Source organism: Prionailurus viverrinus, chromosome F1 (genome assembly GCF_022837055.1).
Source record: "Prionailurus viverrinus isolate Anna chromosome F1, UM_Priviv_1.0, whole genome shotgun sequence".
NCBI classification, from domain to species: Eukaryota; Metazoa; Chordata; class Mammalia; order Carnivora; family Felidae; genus Prionailurus; species Prionailurus viverrinus.
The window spans coordinates 25,496,460-25,509,371 of record NC_062577.1 but is presented as its reverse complement, the minus strand read 5'-3'; the positions used below and the strand labels follow the sequence as shown (position 1 = coordinate 25,509,371).

At 39.2% G+C, this 12,912-nt stretch overlaps 1 protein-coding gene across 3 annotated transcripts in view; it reads left to right on the top strand.

The window, feature by feature from the left end:
- Positions 1 to 12,912, top strand: part of CEP350 (centrosomal protein 350) — a 158,007-nt gene that overhangs the window by 71,004 nt on the left and 74,091 nt on the right. For all 3 annotated transcript variants that reach the window (XM_047840249.1, XM_047840247.1, XM_047840250.1), the window contains exons 18-22: positions 1,422 to 1,532; positions 1,991 to 2,131; positions 4,424 to 4,560; positions 5,391 to 5,513; positions 11,332 to 11,501. In XM_047840249.1, the coding sequence (XP_047696205.1) occupies positions 1,422 to 1,532; positions 1,991 to 2,131; positions 4,424 to 4,560; positions 5,391 to 5,513; positions 11,332 to 11,501 (682 nt within the window). The remainder of the gene's footprint in view (positions 1 to 1,421; positions 1,533 to 1,990; positions 2,132 to 4,423; positions 4,561 to 5,390; positions 5,514 to 11,331; positions 11,502 to 12,912) is intronic.

The window sequence follows — 12,912 nt, the reverse complement described above, 5'->3', positions numbered from 1 at the left end:
CCCTTGGATAAATACCTAGTAGTGCAATTGCTGGGCTGTAGGGTAGTTCTATTTTTAGTTTTCTGAGGAACCTCTATACTGTTTTCCAGAGTGGCTGCACCAGCTTACATTCTCAAAACTTTATATCTTAACAGTGGCATTTTCTAATTCATGAATGTGATATCTGTGTCTACTTAGGTTTTAAAAATATTTCAGCAACGTAATTTTCAGTGTAAAGATCTTACACATTTAAAAAATGTTTTTAAAAGTTTATTTTACTTATTTTGAGAGAGAGAGAGAGAGAGAGAGAGAGAGAGAGAGAGAACATAGGAGGGGCAGAGAGAGGAGAGAGGGAGAATCCCAAGCAGGCTCTGCACCATCAGCACAGAGCCTGATGTGGGGCTCAAACTCACGAACTGCGAAATCATGACTTGAGCCAAAATCAAGAGTTGGTCACTTATCCTACTGGGCCACCCAGGTGCCCCAAGATCTTACACATTTTTAAATTTCTTCCCAAATATTTTATGTCTTTTGGTGCTGTTGTAAATAGTTTTTTTTTTCCGATTTTATTTTGTAGTTGTTCCTTCCCAAATATCTAAAGAGTGTTCTTTGTGTGGAATTGTCCCATACTTTGCAAGAAGTTCAGCATTCCTGCACCTCTCCCAACAAATGACAGTAGTACTGTCCAGTCATGACAGCAAAAATTTCCCAGACATTTCCAAGTGTTCCCTTCAGGAGAAGGGGGAGGGACTTATAACAACTATGGTGGTTATGTCACTGGAATGGAGAAATGACCCCAGAGCCATGTTTACCTAGGAATCCAAAAAAGCACTGAGTTTTTCTACCATTTTATGAATATAATTATAATTCTGGGCTTTCGTATTTGTGCAGGGCATTGTATAACTTTACATACAGCCTCACCACCTTTAGAAAACCTACATTTAGCACTATTCCAGAACCAATGAAAAAAATATAAATTTATAGGTAGCATTGTATGGAATAATGGAAACAAAGGGTCCTGGTGAGAAGGAGACCTTCTTTGGGGCAGCATTTTTATGAAACTGCTCCTTCACAGCCAAAATAAAGGAATCATAAAATTCTGAGATGTGAGGTGTTATCTTTATGTTCACACATAGGACATTTTAATCTCTTCTAAAGAGGTACTATCGATTTTGCTTTGAATCCAGCTTTTTAGTATGAGTTCTTAGTCCTGTGTGCCTTGGAAATTTTTTATATTACTACATTATTTGACACATAGTAGGTGGTCGTTAAGTCTTTGATAAATGATTTGTGTCCATCCTATTTGCTGTCTTTCCTTTAAGCTCTCATTGGTTGCTTCAAAAAATTTGGGTTAGGAAAATAGCATTACGTGTAATATAGTCACTGTGTTAAAATAGTTTAGCATCTTAGAATTAATAGTTGATCATTTTTTTCTTTTGAAGGCACAGCAGCAACGCCATGAAAGAGACTTGGCCCTTTTGAAATTGAAGGCTGAACAAGAGGCTCTGGAGTGTCAGAGACAATTAGAAGAAACCCGAAACAAAGCAGCTCAGGTACTTATTTTTGCAACAGGTACTGGTTATTTGTACCTAAATTTGTATCTTTGAAATGGTGTTAGTATTCTTTTAATTATATAGGAGTATAAAAGAAAAGATGTAAATAATAGTGCTTTCATACGTTATGCCATATGGGGTAATTTCCTGTCATTTGATTCCTGTGAAATAAATTAGTCAGGATTTATCCCCAATTTAGAGAAGCGGCAGCTGAGGTACATAGCAGTTACTTGTTTAAAGAAACCACAACTCACGAACACTGGAGTTAAAAATTAAACTCCAGCAGTGATTTTAAGACTCTAGATTTTAAGACAAGAAACCCAGATAATAGTCTAATGTTTTATTTTACAAGGCATTTGATCCATGAAACAATTTTACAGATTAAAGCTAATTTGGGGTAGGGAGAGACTGTGACATAACATAACATAAGCTCTCTTTTTACTCCTTTTTATTTTCAGGTCCACGCAGAATCATTACAGCAGGTGGTCAAATCACAGCGGGAAGTCACCGAAGTCCTGCAGGAAGCAACTTGTAAAATAGCTGCTCAGCAAACAGAGACTGCTCGCCTCACCACAGATGCAGCTCGCCAAATCTGTGAAGTAAGAGCCATTGAGAGCCCTTTTCTTATTAGTCATGCTGAGTAAATTTGGTCTTCACCGTAATGGGTTTCTAACATCTAGCAAATACATACTTTCTTTTTTTCAAAGATTTATTTTATTTATTTATTAAAAAAATTTTTTTTAATGTTTACTTTTGAGAGAGAGAGAGAGAGACAGAGTGCAAGCAGGGGAGGGGCAGAGAGAGAGAGGGAGACACAGAATCTGAAAGCTTCAGGCTCCAGGCTCCGAGCTGTCAGCACAAAGCCCGACGTGGGGCTCGAACTCATGAACCATGAGATCATGACCTGAGCCGAAGTCAGATGCTCAACCGACTGAGCCACCAAGGTGCCCCGCAAATACATACTTTTAATCAGTGACTTTCAGTGGGAGCCATACACTATTGAATTAAGAGGCACCATTTATTGTAGTATATTATACATGTGAGTGATACAGACGCTGGAAAAAAAGATGGAGAAACTCTAAATGTCTGTCCTAGAGTAAGCTTTTAAAAAATATATTGACTTTATGAGGCATGGGTGGCTCATTTGGTTAAGTGTCTGACTCTTGATTTCAGCTCAGGTCCCAATCTCATGGGGGTGAGATGGTGCCCTGCGTCAGGCTCCGTGCTGGACGTGGGGCCCTGCTTAAGATCCTCTCTCTCTCCCTCTTCCATTGCCTGTCCCCTGCTCTCTCTTTCTCTCTCAAATACATACATACATACAAAAATAAAATCTTTCAAATATATATACTGATTTTATGATGTATAATTTACTAATAATAAAATATACCCATTATAAGTATACTATTTGATGAGTTTTGATACATATGTAAGATACATTTGTCAAATAGATGTAGCTACCATATCTATATATATATCTGTGTCTTTTTTATCTATCTATCCATCCCTATAAATGCCACCGTAATCAAGAAATAGATTACAGCTGACTCTTAGGACGCCGGGTTGACCCAGTGGGTTAGGCGTCTGACTCTCAATTTTGGCTCAGGTCATGATCTTATGGGGGGGATGAAGTCCTGTGTCAGTCTCTGCACTGTTGCGGAGCCTGCTTAGGATGCTCCCTCTCTCTCTCTTTCTCCTCCTCCTCCTCCTCTCTCTCTCTCTCTCTCTCAATAAATAGATAAACTTTAAAAAAGAAAGAATACAGTTGACTCTTGAAAAACATGCATTTGAAATGTAAAGGTCAACTGCAAATTTTTTTGACAAATACCTTACGGTACTATAAATGTAATTTTTCTTCCTTAGGATTTTCTTCATAACATTTTCTTTCCTCTAGCTTACTGTATTGTAAGAATTATACATGTATACCCAATTATACATATATACAATGTAGTGTATAATGTATATAATGTCCCAAATATGTGTGAATCAACTTTATGTTAGTGGTAAGGCTTCTAGTCAACAGTAGACTATTAGTAGTTCAATTCTGGGGAAGTCAAAAGTTATGCATGGATTTTTGGCTGCATGTGGATGTTACTAAAAAGCCACAAACCTACTGTGTTGGGTACAGTGGGATTGTGCAAATAAGTTTGAATTATTTTAAGAAAATTTTAGACAACACTAACAAAGATTTCAAAAACGCTTCAAGTTGTCAAGGCAGTGACTGAATAAATACCAGATGAGTAATACATGGAGCCTTCGCAGAAGTGCCTAATAATAGGGAAAACACTTGACATTGTAGGTCAGAAAACAGATAGGAAGTAGTAATTGAATTGATTCTTGAAGGAAGATTTAATTTTTGGTTTACTATGGCCTATTATATGACTTGAAGATTTTGTCTTAATTCATAGTGCTGTAACTGGATGAACCCTTAGAAATCATGTGCTCCATCCAACTCTTTGTTTTTATAAGGAAGCTATTGAGACTAAAAGAGTCTAAATGACTTGCCCACGGCACTTTACCTATTATGGCAGAATTAACTTGCTCTCAATCCAGTGACCTTTTTTTTTTTTTAAATTTTTTTTTTTAATGTTTGTTTATTTTTGAAGGAGAGAGAGAGACAGAGTGTGAGTGGCGGAGGGGCAGAGAGAGAGGGAGACACGGAATCCAAAGCAGGCTCCAGGCTCTGAGCTGTCAGCACAGAGTCTGACGCGGGGCTCAAACTCACAAACTGTGAGATCATGAATGACCTGAGCCGAAGTCGGACGCTCAACCGACTGAGCCACCTAGGCGCCCCTCAATCCAGTGACCTTTCAAAGACACTATGCTCCTTCTCAGTTTCTGTGATGTTACCATTTTTTAATGTCTGCTTTTGCCTTGTGTGTGTTCTTATTTAGATGGCAGAGTTGACTCGGACTCATATCTCAGATGCCATTACTGCTTCAGGAGCTCCCCTCGCAACGCTATATGACCACCAGCGGCAGCATGCTCCCGACTTCGTGAAACAGCTGAGGACCAGAGCTGAAGCAGATAGGTTAATATTCAGTCATTCGGCAAATGTGCAATGAGTGTCTACTATGTCCCAGGCACTGTTGTGCGTACTGGGAATATAGTTACAGACATACAGTTTTGGGGGGGGGGGGGGATAGATATTGTAATCAAATATTCACTTAAGTGAAGTCACACTTACAAACAGGTTAAGTGTTACAAGAGAAAAGAACATATGTTCCTGAGATATGTGACAAAGGAATTTGAATAGCTTGGGGATGCTGATGTCCCTGCATCCTCAGAAGATTTTCCTGAGGAGGTAAAGTTATGGGGAGATCTAGTGGGTGAAAAGGAGTGAGCGGTGTAAAGGAGAAAGAATAGGCAGGTCAGTACACGCAAAGGTAGGACGAGAAAATGAGGGAAGACTAATGTGACTGGAGGCAGAGAGCAAAGGGGAGAATGGTAGGAGATAGTGCAGGGACCGGAGTATGGTAGGGCATTGCAGACCCAGAGGATTTTGGAGTTTATTCTAGGAACAATGAAAAGTCATTTGAGAATTTTTAGGCAGCCTGGGTGATGTGATCATGCTTGTGTGTGTTTTTTTTTTTTTTTTCACATCACATTTTGACTGTCTCTGATTCATCAGTTTTAAGGCTATTTATATTTATTGATACCTGGGGTGATTTGTGTTTATTTGTCATAAAGCAGAAGATACTATTTTCTGTGCGTGAATGCCTTTCTCAGATACTTTGTAATAGCTGTTTCAGAATTTCTGTTTATTCAAGATTTTATCTCGTATTGATGTTAAATGGTTTTTAAAGCCCTTCTCTTATTAGAGGCCTTAAATATTTAATCAGGTTTTTTTTGTCTTTGTAGGAAAAGTCCATCTGTTTCACTCTCCCAGAGTAAAGAAGGGACCCTTGACTCAAAGCATCAGAAGTATTCCCCTTCATATGATAGTTATTCTGAGTCATCAAGATATAAGAATCATGATCGAAGGTAAAAACAGTATGATTTAGTAAAATCTGATAAATGGCTTAGACATTGCTTTTTCTTTTTTACTTTTAATCTCATTTCTTTATATGAAATAGTTTTTTCCCCTTCAAAGTCCCCATTTGATTAGCTGATTTATAAAATAGTTGCTCCTTGTAGTAATGTAACTACCATTCCTTGGGAGCCTGCGTTGTACAAGCACTATGTAAGTTTGTTTTTCCTACGTTTAATTTTAACCACTTTCCAAAACAGATACTGCCCTCATTTTATAGTAGGGAACAGAGGCTCGTGGAGCTGTTAGAAACTCACCCAAGGTCACATAGATAGTGGCACACCAAGGAATTGAACCTTGGTTTATCTGGCTTCAAGGTCTATGTTTATTGTCCATTGCTTTGCTAACATCCATGTTTCTTGACATTACTGCATTTACTAATTTTTATCATCATAAAAGAAGATCGAATACTTAGTCATTGGTTCTTGCGTGGTATTAATATCTGTAGTTTTCAATTCTGTCCTTGGGTTAGAAGATTTTCAAAGCCACTTTTCTAGCATTCCTCTAGGTAGGATACCCACATTGTCAAAGTAAAACCTCAATTAAAAAAATTAAGTCATGAGGGATGCGTGGGTAGCTCAGTTGGTTAAGCGTCCTGCTTCGGCTCAGGTCATGTTCTCACAGTTTGTGGGTTCTAGCCCCGCGTCGGGCTCTGTGCTGACAGCTCAGAGCCTGGAGCCTGCTTTAGATTCTGTGTATCCCTCTCTCTCTGACCCTCCCCTGCTTGTGCTCTCTGTCTCTCAAAAATAAATAATACCAAAAAATAAAGTCATGAGACTAAAAAGCATTATTGTTGGGTATTAAGTATCTGCTATATCTCTGGAGCTGTATGATTTTCATTTAAGCTTCACTGATACTTTGTTCATTTAGGCTGTCCACTGGGTTAGTACAGGGGATTCCTAATAGGTTTCCCTGTTCTCTTACCTTTCCCCAGTCTCTGCACAACCACATGGTAACTAGGTGATTTTTCTAAAATTTGCAGTCAATTTGCTTTTTTTTTTTTTCAAGTTTATTCATTTTTGAGAGAGAGAGAGACAGAGACAGAGCGTGAGCAGGAGAGGAGCAGAGAGAGAGGGAGACACAGAATCTGAAGCAGGCTCCAGGCTCTGTGCTGTCAGCATAGTGCCCGATGCGGGGTCAAACTCATGAACTGAAAGATTATGACCTGAGCTGAAGTCTGACGCTTAACCAGCTGAGCCATCCAGGTGCCCCTGCAGTCAATTTGCTATTCACCTGTTTGAAACCTTCGGTATTTCTTTAGAGCCACTTAGTAGAGCATGAAAGTTCCTTTATTATTGCGGCTTTGGTCCATGCCAGCCCTGTCTCTTGGCATTTTCCCCTTTTTCATGTTCCACTAATTGTAACTATTCTAATTCTCTGCAAGAACCATGCTCTCTTTGTCTTTTGTACCATTACATATGATGTACCTGTTTTCTAGACCTTCTCTCCTCTATTTCATTTACTTTTACTGCCCCTCCAAGAATCAGTCTGTTCTAGATAATGCCTTCTATGTGTTCTCCCATAGCACTCCAAATGTAACTGTTACAGCCTCTACTGCCTTCTATATCCCATTCCTTTATTTGTCAGTTACGGACTAGACTAGAAGTTCTTTGAGGCCTTCATTTTCTTCACCCCCAGAAGAAGCCCTGTATCCATTAGCAATCACTTCCCCTCCTCCTCCTCCTCCTCCTCCTCCTCCTCCTCCTGCTTCTTTTTTTTTAAATAAAATTTATTGTCAAGTTGGCTAACATACAGTGTGCTCTTGGTTTTGGGGGTAGATTCCTGTGATTCATTACTTAAAAACAACACCCGGTGCTCATCCCAACAAGTGCCCTCCTCAATGCTCATGACCCATTTTCCCCTCTCCCCCCATCTCCCCTCCCCATTAACCCTCTGTTCTCTGTATTTAAGGGTCTCTTATGGTTTGCCTCCCTCCCTCTCTGTTCGTAACTAATTTTTTCCCCTTCTTTCCCTCATGGTCTTCTGTTAAGTTTCTCAAGTTCCACAGAGAGTGAAAACATATGATATCTGTTTTTCTCTGACTGACTTATTTCATTTAGCATAATACCCTCCAGTTCCATCCACGTTGCTGCAAATGGCAGGATTTCATTCTTTCTCATTGCCAAGTAGTATTCCATTGTATATATAAACACATATTTTAAAAAAAATTTTTTAATGTTTATTCATTTTTGAGAGACAGAGAGAGATAGAGCGTGAGTGGGGGAGGGGCAGAGAGATGGAGACACAGAATCCAAAGCAGGCTTTGAGCTCTGAGCTCTGAGCTCCGAGCTGTCAGCACAGAGCCTGACTTGGGGCTCGAACCCACTAACCATGAGATCATGACCTGAGCCAAAGTCAGACACTTCACCAACTGAGCCACCCACACGCCCGTCTTTTTTATTATAGCCATCTGAATGAGGACTGCTATCCCTAGAACTTAGCAAAATGCCTAGCACACAGAAGGCAGGCAATCTACTGCATGTTTATTCAGTGAGTGATTACTGGTACATACTGCTGAATGGAATAACTGAGGTTAATCCCATATCCTTCTGACTTTAAAGCACTTGCTGGCTCCTGCATTATATCTTTTACCTTATAGCTATATTATAGGATTTATACTTTCAAAAACATTATTAAACTGGACATATAATTGCACAATATTCTGATAAATACTATTTTAGAAACCTACACAAAAAAACCCAGTATAAATACAGATACAGAGGTGACCAAATCTTCCTTGGGAGTGGGAGAAGGTATCCACAAGCACTTTGCAGAAATGATACTTGAACTGAGTCTTAAATTAGCAGTTTATTAGGCAGACAGGGAAGGAAGGGCATTTCAGAAGAGGAGAGAACTCACGCAGAGGCTCTCAAAACATGGCTTGTGATTGGCTATGTCTCTCCATGTATATTTAAATGAATGAATAAACTTAGGAAAGCAAAGGGGGAGAAAGGAAAACACTGACTTCGAAAACAAGTTTGCTGAGCATTTGGAAATTTAAGGCTTAAAGTCAGGGGAAGGACAAAGCTAGCTGATACAGATATGAGGCTCAATCTAAATGACCATAGTTAAAATTATAGAGATGCATAATCCCTATCAGAATAACACCAGCATTCTTCACAGAGCTAGAACAAATAATCCTAAAATTTGTATGGAACCAGAAAAGTTCCCTAATAGCCAAAGCAATCTTGAAAAAGAAAACCAAAGCAGGAGGCATCACAATCCCAGACTTCAAGCTGTATTACAAAGCTGTAACCATCCAGACAGTATGGTACTGGCACAAGAACAGACACTCAGATCAATGGAACAGAATAGAGAACCCAGAAATGGACCCACAAACGTATGGCCAACTAATCTTTGACAAAGCAAGAAAGAATATCCAATGGAATCAAGACAGTCTCTTCAGCAAGTGGTGCTGGGAAATCTGGACAGTGACATGCAGAAGAATGCACCTGGACCACTTTCTTACACCATACACAAAAATAAACTCAAAATGGATGAAAGACCTAAATGTAAGACAGGAAGCCATCAAAATCCTCGAGGAGAAAGCAGGCAAAAACCTCTTTGATCTTGGCCACAGCAGCTTCTTACTCAACGCGTCTCTGGAGGCAAGGGAAACAAAAGCAAAATTGAACTATTGGGACCTCATCAAAATAAAAAGCTTCTGCACAGCGAAGGAAACAATCAGCAAAACTAAAAGGCAACTGACAGAATGGGAGAAGATATTTGCAAGTGACATATCAGATAAAGGCTTAGTATCCAAAATCTATAAAGAACTTCTCAAACTCAACACCGAAAAAAAAAATAATCCAGTGAAGAAATGGGCAAAAGACATGAATAGACACTTCTCCAAAGAAGACATCCAGATGGCCAACTGACACATGAAAAAATGCTCAACATCACTCATCATCAGGGAAATACAAATCAAAACCACAATGAGATACCACCTTACCACCTGTCAGAATGGCTAAATTAATAACTCAGGCAACAACAGATGTTGGCGAGGATGTGGAGAAAGAGGATCTCTTTTGCATTGTTGGTGGAAATGCAAGCTGATGCAACCACTCTGGAAAACAGTTTGGAGGTTCCTCAAGAAACTAAAAATAGAACTACCCTACGACCCAGCACGGGACATATATCCACGACACATATACGGCATATATATGACACATATATCCACAGGATATATGTGTGCTGTTTCGAAGGGACACATGCACCCAATGTTTATAGCAGCATTATCAACAATAGCCGAAGTGTGGAAAGAGCCCAAATGTACATCAATGGATGAATGGCTAAAGAAGATGTGGTATATATACACACTGGACTATTACTTGGCAATCAGAAAGAATGAAATCTTGCCATTTGCAACTACGTGGATGGAACTGGAGGGTATTATGCTAAGTGAAATTAGAGAAAAACAAAAATCATGACTTCACTCATATGAGGACTTTAAGAGACAAAACAGATGAACATAAGGGACGGGAAACAAAAATAATATAAAAACAGGGAGGGGGACAAAACAGAAGAGACTCATAAATATGGAGAACAAACTGAGGGTTACTGGAGGGGGTGTGGGGGGGGATGGGCTAAATGGGTAAGGGGCGCTAAGGCATCTACTCCTGAAATCATTGTTGCACTGTATGCTTACTAATTTGGATGTAATTAAATAAAAAATAAAACAAGTTAAAAGAAGATTATAGAGATACATAAGATTGCCAAAGAGAGTATGTAGCATAAAACAGAAAGGGACCAAAAACAAAACACTGGGAGTCACCATCATTTTAAGGAAAGCCAGGAAAATTTAAAAGGAAGTGAAAGAAGCAGAAAAACTTATTCGGAAGAAAGGAAGAAAAGCTGGTGAGAGTAGAATCAGAGAGTGTAACAAAGGAGAGTCTTTTATTTGACATTTAGTTTTGATATAATTTTGAGCTTACAGAAATGTTGCAAGAATAATATGGAGTTAATATCTTTTATCCACATTGCACCGATGTTAACATTTTACTACATTTGCTTTAGCAAGTGGAGGTTATAAAGAAGGAGGTAGAGATCAACACCATATAATGTTGCAGAAGAATTATCTATTAGATTTGGCAATTGAATTCAGGTAGAGGTTACAAGAACAGTTCTAGTAGAGTAGTTGGGATTGAAGCAGATTGTGATTAATTGTGATGTTGTGGAAAAGTTGAAATAGCCAAGCAGAAGCCCCTTTTTCCAGTAGCTTGATTTTAAAATGAAGGGGCGGGGCACCTGGGTGGCTCAGTCTGTTAAGTGGCCAACTTTGGCTCAGGTCATGATCTCGCGGTCCGTGGGTTCGAGCCCCGCATCGGGCTCTGTGCTGACAGTTCAGAGCCTGGAGCCTGTTTCAGATTCTGTGTCTCCCTCTCTCTGACCCTCCCCTGTTCATGCTCTGTCTCTCCCTGTCTCAAAAATAAATAAAACTTTAATAAAATAAAATAAAATAAAATGAAGGGGGAAGAAAAGTTATAGCCTGAGAATTGTGGTTGCCTCCCATGACTATTTAACAGTCAAACCTTCCTCTCCCCTACTCATCTTTCCTAAAACAGTTTCTTCTCGGACTTTTCTCTATTTAGCATTTTATGTTTTGTGTTACATCTTTCATCATTTCATATCTTGATCGTAAGACACACTCCCTTAGTCAAATAAGTTTACTTTGAAGTAATGAACCTTACTTTCTCACCCCCCCTAGTAATGAACCTTACTTTCTCACCCCCCCCCTTTTTTTTGGTTTGTTTCCATAATATCTATAAACAGAAGTAGCAGTGGTAGCAGCCGTCAAGAAAGTCCCTCAGTTCTATCTTCTAAGGAAAATGAGAGGAAGCTTCATGGTGAAAAGATGGAGAGTTCTATTGATGAACAGGTTCAGACCGCTGCAGATGATTCTCTACGAAGTGACAGCGCACCCTCTCTTCCTGATGAGAAAGGTAACATTCCTTGCACGTGTGTGTGTAGTTATTTGTTTGGGGAAGCTTCCAGAGCCCTTGGAGATGTTTGTGGCTGAGCTAGTTGATATGCTTAGAACATGATAGCGTGTGTGTGTGTGTGTGTGTGTGTGTGTGTGTGTGTATCTGATATTAAATGTATCCAGGTGAAACGATTTCAAGGTTACATGTTATGTCAGTTACCCTTGCCAGTATTTTATTATTTTATTTTATTTTATTTTATTTTATTTTATTTTATTTTATTTTAATGTTCATTTATTTTTGAAAGAGAGAGAGAAAGACAGAGTGCAAGCCGGGGAGGGGCAGAGAGAGAGGGAAACACAGAATCCAAAGCAGGCTCCAGGCTCTGAGCTGTCAGCACAGAACCTGACACAGGCCTCAAACTCACGAACTGTGAGATTATGACCTGAGCCGAAGTAGGATGCTTAACCGACTGAGCCACCCAGGCGCCCCCCGCTCGCCAGTATTTTAAACACGATTGTGTGTGCCAATACCATGCTGTCTTGATGATTACAGCTTTGTAGTAGAGAATAAGTCTGGGACTGTGATGCCTCCTGCTTTGGTCTTCTTCAATATTACTTTGGCTATTTGGGGTCTTTTGTGGTTCCATACAAATTTTAGGATTGCTTGCTCTAGCTTTGAGAAGAATGCTGGTGCAATTTTGGTTGGGATTGCATTGAATGTGTAGATAGCTTTGGGTAGTATTGACATTTTAACAATATTTATTCTACCAATCCATGACTATGGAATATTTTTCCATTTCTTTATATCTTCTTCAAGTTCCTTCATAAGCTTTCTATAGTTTTCAGCATACATATCTTTTATATCTTTGGTTAGGTTTATTCCTAGGTATTTTATGATTCTTGGTGCAATTGTGAATGGGATCAGTTTCTTTATTTGTCTTTCTGTTGCTTCATTATTAGTGTATAAGAATGCAACTGATTTCTGTACATTGATTTTGTATCCTGTGACTTTGCTGAGTTCATGGATCAGTTCTAGTAGACTTTTGGTTAGTCTATCGGGTTTTCCATGTATAATATCATGTCATCTGCAAAAAGTGAAAGTTTGACTTCATCTTTGCCAATTTTGATGCCTTTGATTTCCTTATGTTGTCTGATTGCTGATGCTAGAACTTCCAACACTATGTTAAACAACAGCAGTGGAATTTACCCAAGGGATACAGGAGTGCTGATGCCTAGGGGCACTTGTACCCCAATGTTTATAGCAGCACTCTCAACAATAGCCAAATTATGGAAAGAGCCTAAATGTCCATCAACTGATGAATGGATAAAGAAATTGTGGTTTATATACACAATTGAATACTACGTGGCAATGAGAAAGAATGAAATCTGGCCTTTTGTAGCAATGTGGATGGAATTGGAGAGTGTTACGC